Source organism: Pteropus vampyrus, unplaced genomic scaffold (assembly GCF_000151845.1).
Source record: "Pteropus vampyrus isolate Shadow unplaced genomic scaffold, Pvam_2.0 Scaffold15, whole genome shotgun sequence".
Classification (NCBI taxonomy): domain Eukaryota; kingdom Metazoa; phylum Chordata; class Mammalia; order Chiroptera; family Pteropodidae; genus Pteropus; species Pteropus vampyrus.
This window is the reverse complement of record NW_011888796.1, coordinates 10,801,619-10,815,495: the sequence shown is the minus strand read 5'-3', so window position 1 is coordinate 10,815,495 and position 13,877 is coordinate 10,801,619. Positions and strand designations below refer to the sequence as shown.

Here is a 13,877-nt window from a genome sequence, read left to right as displayed (position 1 = left end):
TTTTAGCAGCAGCATAATTTATATGGTTGTTCAAACTATTATTAGAATCATCTTCTCTCTAACTCTTAAATTTCCTTTATTCCCCACTATCTACTTGGTCACCTATCAAATTTATCTCTAATGGTGTCTTACATCTATGTCTGCCTTTTAAACATACCGCCCAGTCCACTTACCCTGACTTACTCCTTCACATAGTCTTACAACTGTTCTTCCATAAATGCTTCCCTTTCCAGACTACCATCTTCAAAGCTAGGGTTATCTTTCTGCATTGTTAACTTGATAATGGTACAACCTCATTTAAAAGCCTCTCTTGACTCTCTGTATTCCACAGGATAAACACCAAATCCTTCAACATGGCATCCATTGTTCAGTCGGGCTCTACTCACCTTCCTAGTTTTATCCTATCTATATATATAGCTACACTGAGAGACTTGATTTTCATTTTCTGAACTACTATTAATGTTATTCCCACCTCCCACCAATTAGTTAAGTGAATAGAGGGACTAAGGGGAACAAGTTATTTTAGCCATTTAATGTCTTAAGGAATTCCTTCCCAGCCTTTTGGCTAAAATCAAGTGCACTTTCTTAAAGAAAACTCTGGTTAAAAGAAACTATTCCTCTATGTCAAGTTAAGATACTAAGTTTACCTTTTTTGGCTCAGCTTTCATAGCATTCTGGCTTGATAAAAGAAAACAAGGCATATCGGGTCTATAAAGACCCACTTTAAATACTCCTCGTTTAGCTTTCTCTCTCTGCTCTTTCAATTTTTGAAGTTGCTTTTCTTCTTTGTATTTCTGGAGCATTTGTTTCCGTTGATCACCTAGAAGAGTTTTCACTGACCCTAAGCAGAAAAAAAAAAACCACACCAACTCAGTATATAAAACATTTCAGATAAAAAGTTATGCAAACATCTAAAAAAATCATTTTATCTAACTTCAACTGCTACTAAGAGATGCTTTTAGAAACTTCTTGTTCATTCCTAAGCACACTAACCACAAGTTATTTCAATCTCCATTCTTTTAAAATTTCTATTCTTTTTGCCTTCACTTGTTCAAATATTTAACTGCTTACTACATACTAAACATGTATTATTACATTTTTAAATTAAATTCTATGAGAACCAGCCTCTAAGCTGATCTCCAGTGATTCTCACCCCCTGGTAGTCACGCCGTTGTGTTGTCCCCTTCCTCGCTGAATGGGACTGACCTGTGTAACCAAGAAAGTATTGTGGAAATGATGGAGTGTGACTTCCAAGACTAGATCATTGAAGGCATTGCTCTCTTGGATCACTTGCTCTGAGAGAAGTCTTAAGGACACTGAGGCAGCCCTAGGGATATGTCTACATGACAAAGAACTAAGGCCTACTGCCCAAAGCCAGAAACAACCTGCCAGTCACGTGAGTTATCTTAGAAGCCAATCCTCCAGGCTTACTCAAGCCCTCGGATGCATTACTGGATGATATCTTGACTACAACCTCTAGAACCACCTGGCTGAGGCACACCTAAATTCCTGACCCACAAAAATTGTGTGAAATAATAAATGGTTGTTTTTGTTGTTTTAAGCCACTAAGTTTTGGGGTAACCTATGACTCTCAACATATGTTTCTACCTACATATTCTCATGTTTATGTAAACTAGTTTGAAAAATTTGAGTGGCTACTATGTGCCAGACAATCTTACGCAGTAAGAATAAGTAAGAGAATTTCTGCCCTTGAAGGGCTCCCAGTATTGAGGGGAGATGAACACAATTCAGTTTGGTTTAGCAGGGAATAAAAAAGTAGGAGAACGCGCACACCAAAGAATCAGTACACATCTTGGGAGATCAGGAAAAATTTTTCAGAAGAGAGAAGACCTGAGAAGGGTATATGTTTGCCCACTAGGTAAGGGTTAAAAATGATCCAAATATATAGCTGTACAACTCAGTAAATTTACTAAAAAACCCCATATACTTAAAGGGATGCATTTTATGGTATGTGAACTATAGCTTGATAAAGTTGTTTAAAAAAAGATAATCCAGGCAGAGAACAGAATACAGAAAAGCTCAGAAGACAAAGTAGTCAATCATCAATAAAACCCCTATGTCCCCCAACTTCTCTGATTGTTCCCTTCATCTCCTGATGTAACTGAAACCTGGCTCTCCCTGAAGACACTGTTTACCTAGTTTTCCTCTCAAGTAGTTGACTATTTGACTATCTATTTTCTTCCACACTGGCAATATCACTGAGCCTAAAGGAGGGGTGGTGTCCTTATCACTGCTTCCCAACATTTCTTCCTCTTCACTGAAAGATCCCAGTTTTACATTTCATGTCATCAGATCATACTATCAAGCATCTCAATTTATCATCTATAGACCCTCCAGGTTTCTCCCTTGTTCCCTGAAGGCTATAGCTCCTAGGTCATTGTCACTGTCTCCAACACTATTCTTGTACCAATCTTGATGACCCCTCCAATCCCCTGGCCCCTCAATTCTCAGGCTTTCTTTCCTCTAAGGATCTTGCTTCTACTATATCTCAGCTACCCATTTCCATGGTCACAACCATACCAGTATTTCAACCTTTTCATATTGTGGCATACATAAAAAATAACATTTACAAGGCACACTGGAGTAAACAGAAGCTGTTTGTGATCAAATGCAACCAGCCAAAAAGAGAGCTCTAATCAACCCAGGCCCTGTCAGAAACTTCAAGGGCTGAAAGGACCAATATCTTGTCATACCTGTATTCATCTGAGACAGCTAGGCACTTGAGACCTCATTATATCAATGAATTACTGTACTTCCTCCATAAGCCCAATTTCAAGCAATTCGCTGATTACCATCTTTCCGATGACCCTTTGGTACTACCAAATAGACCTACACTCTATTGATCTGCACATCTTTTTACTGTCTCTTACCTTCCTTGTGTTCTCAAGTTTCTTCTTATCCAATTTAGATTGCATGATTCATCATCATAATCACTTTTTTTTTTTAAGTCCCTCACTGTCCTGTACCTTGGCAAAATTCCATCTCTGATTAGATGCCACTTTCTGCTTACCTCCCACCTACAATGCATAACTGACTGGGGTTGGAAAAATACACTGAAGCATGCTACCTCATCTCTTTCTATTTATGACTATAAACCTCAGTTGGACCCTATCTTTCTCATTTTTTCATTAAGCTCTCATTCTCCTGAATTACTATTTCTTTCATACATTATCCTCTCCTCAAGCCTTAAACAGATCCTCTCCCATCTACGTTCAAAGTTCCCATCCTGGCATCTGAGCCCACATACTTTACCTTCCCTTCTAGATGAGCCCCCACCTAAGGCCAAGCCCTCCACCTAGCTCTAGATGCTATTCCTTCTCACCTACTCAAGGACATTCTTCTAGCAGTTCAACTATTTGATTAAACTAGTGATTATTTTATTATCACTCATCTATTTTTCTCTCTATACTGGGTTTTTGCCATCATGAAATTACAAACACGCAGTAATGCCTCCCAACCCACATCCTCATCGAGCTACCTGCCTCATTGGTCTATTTGAGTTTAAGGCAAAATTCTTCAAGAGAGTTATCTCTATCCCTATTCACAATTCTTTTACTTCCATCCTTCCTCACTTTTTTTTTTTCAGAATTATGAAAAATTTCAAATATACACACAAGTAGGATATAATGAACCCCATATACCTATCACCCAGATTATATAATTATGAACATTTTGCTGTACTTGCTTTTGTCTGAAGTATTTGAAAACAAATTCTACTCACAAAACTTCATCCATAAGTATTTCAGAATGCACCTTTAAAAATAAAGACATTTTCTTTCATAACCACAATACCATTATTATACCTAACAAAAGCAGTAATTCCATGTTATCACCTATTACAAGGCACTAGGTTTAGATTTCCTGTTTCAAATAGGTTTTTGTGGTGTTTTTTTTTTAACCATTTGTTTGTTCAAATCAAGAACCAAGCAAGCTCTGCATATTGTATTTGGATATCTTTTAAGTCTCTTCATCTAAAACAAATCTTCCTCCTCATCCTTCTTTTCATGTCATTATCTTGTCAACAAAAACTAGTCAGTTGTCCTACACAATGTCCTGCACTCGACATTTATCTATTTGCTTTTCTCCTGTTTTTGGCTCATTCCTCCAGCCCTCATGTTTTCTATAAACTGGAAGTTATATCTAAGAGTTTGATTAGACTCATGTTCAACTTCAGGGGCAAGCATATATCCTAGGTGGTGCTGCCATTCTTGAACTCATGCTAATCTGGCTTTCATTCCCTGAACTTCACCCCACCAAATCCACTTATCAAGATCACCAGTGACCTCCACAGTGAAGTTCAAATTCTCATTTCTAATATTACCTGACCTAACAAGAAGCACTGACATAATTAATCTGGACTTCATCTTTGATACGCTTGCTTCACTTGGTTTCTAAGATACCATTTTCTGGTTAAACTCTTTATCTGCATTGCTCCTCCGTTCTTTGCTAGTTTCCCCTCATGTCCTCACCCTCTAAATGTTGGAATGCTCACACGTCTTCTCTCCTTTTTCCACACCAAATCTCTAGATAATCACATCCAGTTTTATAGCTACAAAACAGTGTAAAAGTTGACAACTCCTGAATTCATATCTCCAGTTCAGACTTCTCCCTTGAATTCATCTTGTATGTCTAACTATCTTTTCATCATCTCTTCTTACATAGGCATCTCAAATTTAACATTGAGATGTTAATCGAACTTTTAGTCTTACTCCCCAACCCCCAGTCTTTTACAATTTAGTAAATGGCCACTCCATATTTTTAGTTGCTCAGGCCAAAAACCTTGGAATCATCCTGACTCCTCTTTCTTCATCAACCCTAAATCCACTCCATTAGGAAATCCCATTAAGTCAGACTTCAAAATATATCCAGAATGCAACCACCTATTTTTTGCTGCTATCACTCCAATCAATCATCAGCCACCAACTAAATTATTGCAGTAGTCCCCTAACTGGTCTGCCCAAGGCCATGTTTGTCATCCTACAATCTATTCTCAACAGAACAACCAAAGTGACATTTTGAAAATATAAATCAAATTACATAAACTTCCTCTAATACATTAATGGTTTCTCATTTCATTCAGAGTAATAGCCAATGTCTTTATAATGATGGCCCTTCGGGCTCTACAGGAGCTAGCCCCACTTGCTCCTTCTTCTATAGCCATGTTCGCCTACTTGCTTTCTCTGGAACATACCAGGCCCACTCCCACCTCTAGACCTTTGCAAATAAACAAAGCCTGTTTTAATAGCATATTGACAGGGACAGACTTTCAGTTGAGAGATCTGGGTCAAGGAACAGAGAGGGCAAGAGTAGAGGCAAGGAGCTGACTTGGGAAACAGTAACATCAGCTCTTCTCAGACAAAAAATGTCGAGCTCTTCTTTAAAGATCATCCTATATCATTTTATGGCTCAGTTTTATTTCCTCGCAACTCCTAAGAAATGTCATTCTTTACTCTTTCCCCCTCGACAATTAACCATTTCCTTTGACCTTTAAACATGCACTGATCACCTCATCTCAGAAAAAAATAATTATAATAACCCTACAACACTTTTGTCCAATTCTTTTCTCTCTTTCCTTTAGAATCACAGTTCTATCTTCTGATTTTCTTTATCAAATAATAAATCTGAAAGAAATATTTTCGTCCAACCCCCTCTTCTATAGAATCAATTAAGCTCAATTACGTTGACTGTCTTGTACATACCATATATTACACTAGTCCTGGAAAATGATAAAATTGAAGCAGTGAACATTTAAACAACTTCACATCTCATTTTTTTCTGTAAAACATCTAAGACTTTACCTCTTTCTGCCATTTCTTCATCATTTATCCTTGCTTTATTTCACTGCAATCTAGCTCCTAGTGCCTTTATAAGCATAACTAAATAGGAGTCTAGTGACTCCTAGTTAAATGCAGAAGTCACTTTCCAGTTCTCTTCTTTCTTCTCTATAGCATCCCTTGCCTTCTAAGACACTCTATTTTTATTATTTTAATCTTTTGCTGAGATCGTTTTTCTTCTTCAGTTGGTTTTTTTTATTCCCAACGACCCCAAACCCTTTTAGGAAAACTGCAAGGAAAAATTCTTTACCTTTCTCTCTAAGAAATGTTTCTACTAGCAAAGTATCCCTATTTCATAGATTCTTCGATCAGTTCTATTTTTATGTCCCTTATCAGTTTATCTTGTCAACACTTATCTTACCTAAGCTCCAGAAGAACTTTAGAATTCCTATAAGACAATGTACAAAATAAAGTGTTCTAATATTCCACAGATCAATGGCTCTAGCCTAGCTAAAATAGTTTTAGCCTTTACCTTAAAAAGACAGTAGAAAACATCAAGTTACTCAAATGGTATTATAAATTTCCACTCTTCTGGTCAGGGTTTTTTTAACCTCAGTTATTAAACCAACTTTTGTTCACTCTTTAAAGCACAATTACAATAAATATTTTCTTACTTGGCTTGACATTGCCCTTTTCTGGAACAAGCTCTTGAGACGTCTCGTCTAATTCAAAAAGAAGTCTACCTTCCAAGGTTGGAATGTTGACGTCTTTCAAACCAAAGTGTCTATTTCGTTCATATTCTTTATGCCTGTTTTCTTTCTGAGACAGTGATTTCCTATGAGCAATTTTAGTTCTAATCATGTCAGTGCTTAAATCCTTTCTGTGTCGACTGGCAAAATGTGATGAAGACATCCTGTCAGGGAAAAGAGAGACAGACCAACTTAAATGAATTTTCATTTTATTACTCAAACAATTAAGATTCCAGTTCGCCTACAGATCCAGCCTCAGAACCTTCTGAAATAAAAATACTGAAATACAAAATGGAATAAATATGTAACACTAAGGAGTGGGAAGGAGGTTATAAAAAAAAAATAAGACATTACAACCTATTTTGAAACTCTAAATAGGCCCTTGCTTGACAGATGAAGTGAAGCAAGGAAGCAATAATCCATAATATAAACAAAAGGCTCTAGGGTTACTACAGAGAACATTACAAAATAATGTGAAGTAAAGGTGAAAATAGGGAAGATAAGTGGAAGACAGTATACAGAGTAGTTTCTTAACATTCTCCTGGTGAAGAATGCAGGTGGCCTGACATTTTTTCTCCAGCCAAAAATCAAAACAAACAAAAACCACACAAGATGCCTATTATTAGACACGGAGGGATGATAAATAGGCAGTTGGATATACAAGATTAAGAAAAAGAAGAGTTTTCAGAAGAATTACCATAGTGATATAGAAGGATAATTATAATCGTTTGCCCTTGTGAGGGTGGAATAAAATTATTTTTGGCCACGTAAGAAACCATATAGTTTACTTGATATATACCTTTTTCACAGAAAGATTCTTGAGAATGTATTAAAGCAACACAAGGGAGAAGGACAAGAAAGGATGTCCTGGATTTCAAGAAACCATGGATCCAACTGACAAAAAGAATAAAGTAGAAAGTCTAATTTCTCTTTACCTATGTTTTCTATACCTATGCAGCTGTTACAGAGAACCACCAAGCCAAGCTAGAGAAAAAGGACTGGTTTTCCAGAGAAAATTATTTCTTGCCAGTTTAAAAGAAACAAAACAAAAAAAGAAAAAAAAAAAAAGAAAAGGGGGAGGGTCTGCATTAGGAAATTTAAAAAATTATAAGCACACTACTCTTCAACAAGAATAACTAAGAAAGTCCAGTAGAAAACTCCAAATAAAAGAAAAATGTGCAAAAGAAATGAAACAATTAAAATGTTACATGATTTTAAGCAATCGATAGAGTATAAAAAATGAGAATTCCTCTGACCTGAATGCTAGTAACATTTTCTTTTAAGAGCCCAAGGGAAGTGACAAAGGACTATGCTTTTCATCAAGAACTCTCCTCTATTTGATTTGCCACCTCCCACATGTATTAATTTGCTAAATATTAAAGAAAAAGTAAAATTTATGTATTACTTTAAAGTGTAACATAGCACTATACACAGCAGACAGACAGAAAGAGATCTAATACTAAAGACATATTTAATTATCGCCTAAACCCTAAAAGGCAGTTAAGTATTATCACTGCTATACAAATGAGGTGAATTTAACCGCCCACGTTGGCACAACTAAAAGGTGGTGCAGCTGGGACCCCAAGCCAGGGAGCCTGGCTCTTCACTTCATCTAAATTCCCTTTTTTGGCTGACCGGAGTTCCTTCCGGCTTGAAAGTCTAGAATGCCTTAGTCTTGCTTGCCTAGAGGTTCTCAACCCGGGCGTTTTTAGTTGTCACAGGATCTGGGAGGAGCTACTGAAATTTAACCTCCGGGCCAAAGATGCTAAGTACTGACCCGCTCCAAAGGCCAGTTACGCCCCAGTGGTGAAACGCTGATTGCTACATAGATCAGGCAACAAATATTTAACCTTCTTGAGGACTGTGTCATCAGCTTCGGAAAGGACAGTTAACTCGGTCCTAGAGGAGCCTCCCCCACAAAGCGGCATCCAGCTCGCAGCTGTCGGTCCTCAAGATCCTTCTAGAAGGAAGCGGGCCAGCACCCTCCCTCCAGCTCTCCAGCACCCACCTACCTGAGGTAGCTTTTAGCGTGAAACCGCAACCAAACCAAAAGTAAAGGAACTCTCCCGGTCTGGAAGACCACCGCTGCCCCCGAAGCAGGAACACCAACAAACTGAGCCTTTGCAAGATTCAAACTTCCCGCACTGAGCCTCTGATTGGAGGGATTTTAACAAACACTTCCGGGAAATGTGCCCGCCTCTTCCCTATGACGAGGCTGGAGATTGGTTTGCGCCTTGCGACATTTGAATTGATTGAAAGGTAAATGGACGGTTCAGATGGGTGTGAGCGGAATCAGTGGGCGGGTCAGCGACGTGAGTTTGATGTAGGGCGGAACAGTGGGGACTCTCGGGGCTCGGCGAGAGGCGGAGCGATTGCCTGGTGGGTCGTTGTGTTCGTGAATCCGTCTCCGGACTCTCAGCGCCCCGCGGGTATCCGAGGAAGGACGAAGGCACTCAGACGGAGAAGGAACTCAAAGAGTGCAGGGCTTTTTAATGTCCTTATTTTGTTACACAAATCCAGCAGAGCTTATTGGAATGTTTTCTTCATTTAATGTTTTTAAAAAAGGGCTTCTCACACCAAATTTCTTTTTAGATCGTTTAGGGTTACTTTTCAACGCCGCCAGTCATTTTTTTTCCTAGCCCATTTTTTTTATTGAGGTAAAATTTAAATACAACGAAAAGCATAGTTTTTTAATGTACGATTTGATGAGTTTTGCTGAATGTAACTACCACCTAATCAGGATATAGAGTATTTCTGACACTCAAGAGTTTCCTTAAGCCTCTTTGCAATTTCCCACCCTTTAGGCAACCATTCCTTTGATTTCTATCACCTTCAAGATAAAGGTGGTTAGTACTCTTTTTAAAAAATTGATTGATTAATTTTTTTTTAATTGAAGAAATGATTTTAATTTTTTTGGTAAGTACTCTGTAGTGTCTGTTTTCTCTCTCACAGCTTATTGTTTTCAAGGCCCGTCCCTATTGTTGCCTGAATCAGTGCTTACTTATTTTTATTGCTAAAAAGTATTCCATTGAATACTTTCTTTATCCATTCACCTGTTGATGGACGTTTGGATTGTTCCAGTTTTTATCCTGTTATAAATAAAGTTGCTACAGACATTCTCATACAAGTCTTTTTGCGGGCATGTTTTATTTCTCTTGGGTAAATTTAGGTGTGGAATTTCTGGATCATTTCTGGGTGTGCTTAGTAAGAAGTTGCCAAGCAGTTTTTCATAGTGGTTGTACCATTTTACACTCCCATTAGCTACCTGCAGGAGTTAGAGTGTTTCACATGCTTGCCAACATTTAGAGTTATCACTCTCATTTTAACTCCTCTAGTAGGTGTGAAATGGTATCTGGTTTTAATATCGTACTTCCCCAATCACCGATGACAGCATCTTTTCATGTGCTCATTAGCTATTTTTATATCTTGTTTTATGAAATGTCCATTCAAGTCTTTTGCCTATGTTTTTTAAATTGGAGACAATCTTTTTAAATTTGGTCGTCTTTTTAACATTCATTTGTAAGGGTTCTACCTTTTCTGGGCACAAGTCCTTTGCCAGGTTTATGTATTTTGAATATATTCTTCCAGTCTGTGGGTTCATAATAAGCTTTTAATTTTAGGATAGTTTTAGATTCATGGAAAAATTGCAAAGATAGTAGAGTTTCCATATGCTCCACATCCATTTTCCCCTTTTATATTAGCATGGTACATTTGTTACAAATAATGAAATTATATTGATATTATTAATTAAAGTCCATACTTTATTTAGAGTTCCTTAGTTTTTACCCACTAATGTTTTTCTGTTCCCAAATACTACATTACATTTAGTCATTATGTTGCCTTAGGCCCCTTACTCTGTTACAGTTTGTCAGACCTTTCCTTGTTTTTGGTAACCTTGACAGTTTAGAGGGGTACTGGTTAAGTATTTTGTAGAATGTTGTTTTGTTTTGTTTTGTTTTTGTCTAATGTTTTTCCCATGATTAGACTGGAGTTATGGAGTTATGGTTTTGGAGAGGAAGACCTTAAAAGTGAAGTGCCATTCCCATCATATCACATCAAGAATATATAATATCAATATTGTTTATCACTGTTAATTGCTAGCCTTGATCACTTGTTTGAGGTAATGTTTGTCAGATTTCTTCCACTGTATAATTACTATTTTCCCTCCTTACTGTAAACTGTCCTCTTTGGGAGGAAGTAACTATGATCAGCCTACACTTAAAGAGTGGGGAATTGTGTTCCATATAATTGAGGACAAACTCTGAACAAAAACTATTTGGAATTATTCTGCATGGGAGACTTGTCTTTTCCCATTTGTCCCATTATTAATTTAGTCAGTCACATCAGGACTGTTGAGTTATACTCTAATACTACTTTATCTTGTTACCATTGGTAGCTCTTTTAGTTTGTTCCTCTGTCACTTTTAAATATCCCCATCATTGTGGGGGTTTTGTTTATTTGTTTTTGTTTATTTGTTTTAGCACATAGTTCCTTATTTTCTAGCCCGACAAGATAACTCCAGGCCCATCTTGTATTTTCCCTGCCCTACTGCTAAAACCAATCATTTTTCTAAGAAGCTCTGGTTCCTTTCATTGGAGAATGTTATGAGAAACAAGATTTCGGCACTAGGTGTGCTCCTTGCTACTGAGGAGTCTCACAGTTGACAGAGTGAAGAAATATACCTGTCTTTACTAACATATGTATATACATACCTATAAATATTTCTATAGTAACCATCTATATTAGGCTAATCATAAATTTATGCTCATATACCCAACCGTAATCCATTACCACATGGATTATTCTAGCCTCCTCCCCTTGCTTATCTGTAACCTCCCACTCCAGCAGTGGAAAACCTGACTCTTAGTTGCCTTTTCATTTCCCTCATAGCTTCAATGGCGAATAGAGGATTTTCAGTTTGATGAAGTCTAATTTATCATTCTTTAAAATTTTATCTTTAGTGCTTTATTTCCTTACTAACAAATATTTGCCTACCACAGGTCATGAAGTTACTCTGTTATGTTTTCTTCCAGAAACTTTGTAGTCTTAGCATTTATGTTTAGGTCTGTAATCCATTTTTATTTAATTTGTGTGTGGTATCTCCACTCTTGTTTGGTTGTTTATTTGTTTGTTTGTTTGTTTTTAACTTATTGTTTAGCGTCACATACACTCGAAACCTGTATAAATGGCTGTTTGTGCATAGTTACCTCTGCAAACCCTCAGGTGATTTTCTTAGTTAAAACTGCAGTACCTTAGATGCTCCGGCACATCTTGTATTTTCCCTGCCCCATAAAGAAATACAAAACAAAGTGCATAACATATGGGAAGGATATAGCTTTGAATGTTCAATTCATTTAGCAATAAGAATGAGATTGGCAGTCTTGGTGAGAACAATTTCAGCGGAGTGATGGTTTCTGCCACCATCAACAGAAACCATACTGCAATGAATTAAAGCATCACGGGAATTGTTGAAACAAGCAGGGAGAGTGCAAGTGAGGAATCAGAATTTTTAGTGATGAAAACGACTTTGCAGATTAATGACTTGTATAAGAGCCCACAGCTAATTAAATAGCAGAGCCAGGACTCAAACCTAGGTTTTTTCATCCTCCTGGCTGGACACAAGACTTGTTTCAAGGTTTATTTGAGAATGAGAGAGTAGCATAGCCTTTGGAGTCAAATTGATGTGATTTAAAATTGCCACTTTACATTGGGCAAGTTTTCTGCACTTTCAATCTCTATTTCCTTATCTACTTCTTATGAGTGTTGGGAGGATTAAATGAAATAATTAGTTCCAGTTCTGCTTCCTACCAAGATGCTGACAAAGTAAAATCACTGGCTCCCTCCTAGTAGATCAACTTCAGAGACGCTACAGAGGGAAAAAAACGCCAAGTTATTGTTAACGTTCAGGAATGTAAGCAGTCTTCCGTTGGCTTTGCCCTGCGGTTGTTAGATGATTAACCTCTTTTGTCTCTTCCCAACTCTATGGCCCATTATAATTTAATTTAGGGCATCTTCAATTTTTTTTTTTCTTGTCAATTTTACTGTGGCTATTAGTAAAATTTCAATTTCATGTGTGGCTCATATTACATTTCCATTAGAAAATGCTGTTATAGTTTATGAGAAACTTTGCTGTTTGAAATATCAGTGAGAGGGGACCATCTCACTCCTCCCGGAGAGATCTGAGCACAGGGAAGCAGCCTCAGTTTCCAGCCTACAGCTTCAAGATAAGAGGTATGCAGTTCCAAAAATAATTTTCCTACCATCTTCCTAAATTCTTCTGGCTGGGCTAATAATCGAATTAACATGAGACAGATTAACAGGAGAAAATGTCTAAAATTTATTATGGACACACATGAGAGGGTGCCATACGAATATAAGACTGGAGGAGGCATTGGGCCATTGAAGTTTATAATATAAACATTTGGAACTACGGAGAAAGGGAAGCGGGGGTCTGGGATTGCCAAGGGAAAGTAGGCAATTCACAGGTAGAAAGAGCAAATGTGATTAATAAATTCTTGCTGGGTCATCCAGAAATAACGGGACATAGAAGGATGTCTATTGCTAGATTTTTCCATTTGTTGCATTTAGTTTATATTATGATGCTAAGGGGATGCTCCCTACCTTTAAGCAGATTTATCTATCTGAATTTCTTTAGGCAGGTAGGAGGGAGGATCAAAGATTCTTTCTGAATCTTTAGTTTTTTAATAACCAACTGAAAATCTATAACCTAAAGGCCGCTTTTGAGGTAAGAAAACATTGGTCCCCCTCAGACGTTTTAAACTATAGTTTCCAAGGAAACAGTTAATCAGATTAGAATATTTCTAACGAAACCTAACAAAGTTTCCAACGGGAGGAGGCCAAGGCCATGAAAACAAACAATGTTTCTTCTCAGCCTATGTAGTCTCTTTCCTTTAGAGTGATTACTTTTTTTTTTTTTTAAACCAGTTACATCCCCAGTTCTGCTTTGCTCCTGTTGCCTACAAAATAAATATTACAGAGAAACCTCAATTGCTAAACTCTCTGTTTCATGACAGCACCAATCCAGAGCTCATCCCACTCCTCCTGGTCCCTTCTCAGAATCACTTAGCATGGGTCCCTCTGAGATAAGCCTCTCCAAAGTCCCTTGTGCTCCGACCGCCCCCTCCCCCCCCCCCCCCCCCCCCCCACACACACCTCAGGGTTCCCAGAAGGAGGCCTCATGCTCTTCCTTGCAGCAGCAAGTAAATAACTAAACTTTGTTTAACTGTAAGTGTGTTCCTGGTGGTCTTCATCTTGTTAACCAAAATTTTAATTTCCACTGCTGAAAGTTTTTCTTTAACAAAAAACAAAATGG

The 13,877-nt window shown here is 37.6% G+C and overlaps 1 protein-coding gene across 1 annotated transcript in view; it reads right to left on the bottom strand.

The window, feature by feature from the left end:
• The window catches only part of DLGAP5 (DLG associated protein 5), a 57,431-nt gene extending 48,713 nt beyond the window's left edge, over positions 1-8,718 (bottom strand). The window contains exons 1-3 of the mRNA XM_023526798.1: positions 8,557-8,718; positions 6,470-6,708; positions 648-841 (exon numbers count right to left, since the gene is read on the bottom strand). Of these exons, the coding sequence (XP_023382566.1) occupies positions 648-841; positions 6,470-6,707 (432 nt within the window). The 5' untranslated portion in view covers position 6,708; positions 8,557-8,718. The remainder of the gene's footprint in view (positions 1-647; positions 842-6,469; positions 6,709-8,556) is intronic.
• Positions 8,719-13,877: the final 5,159 nt, after the last annotated feature.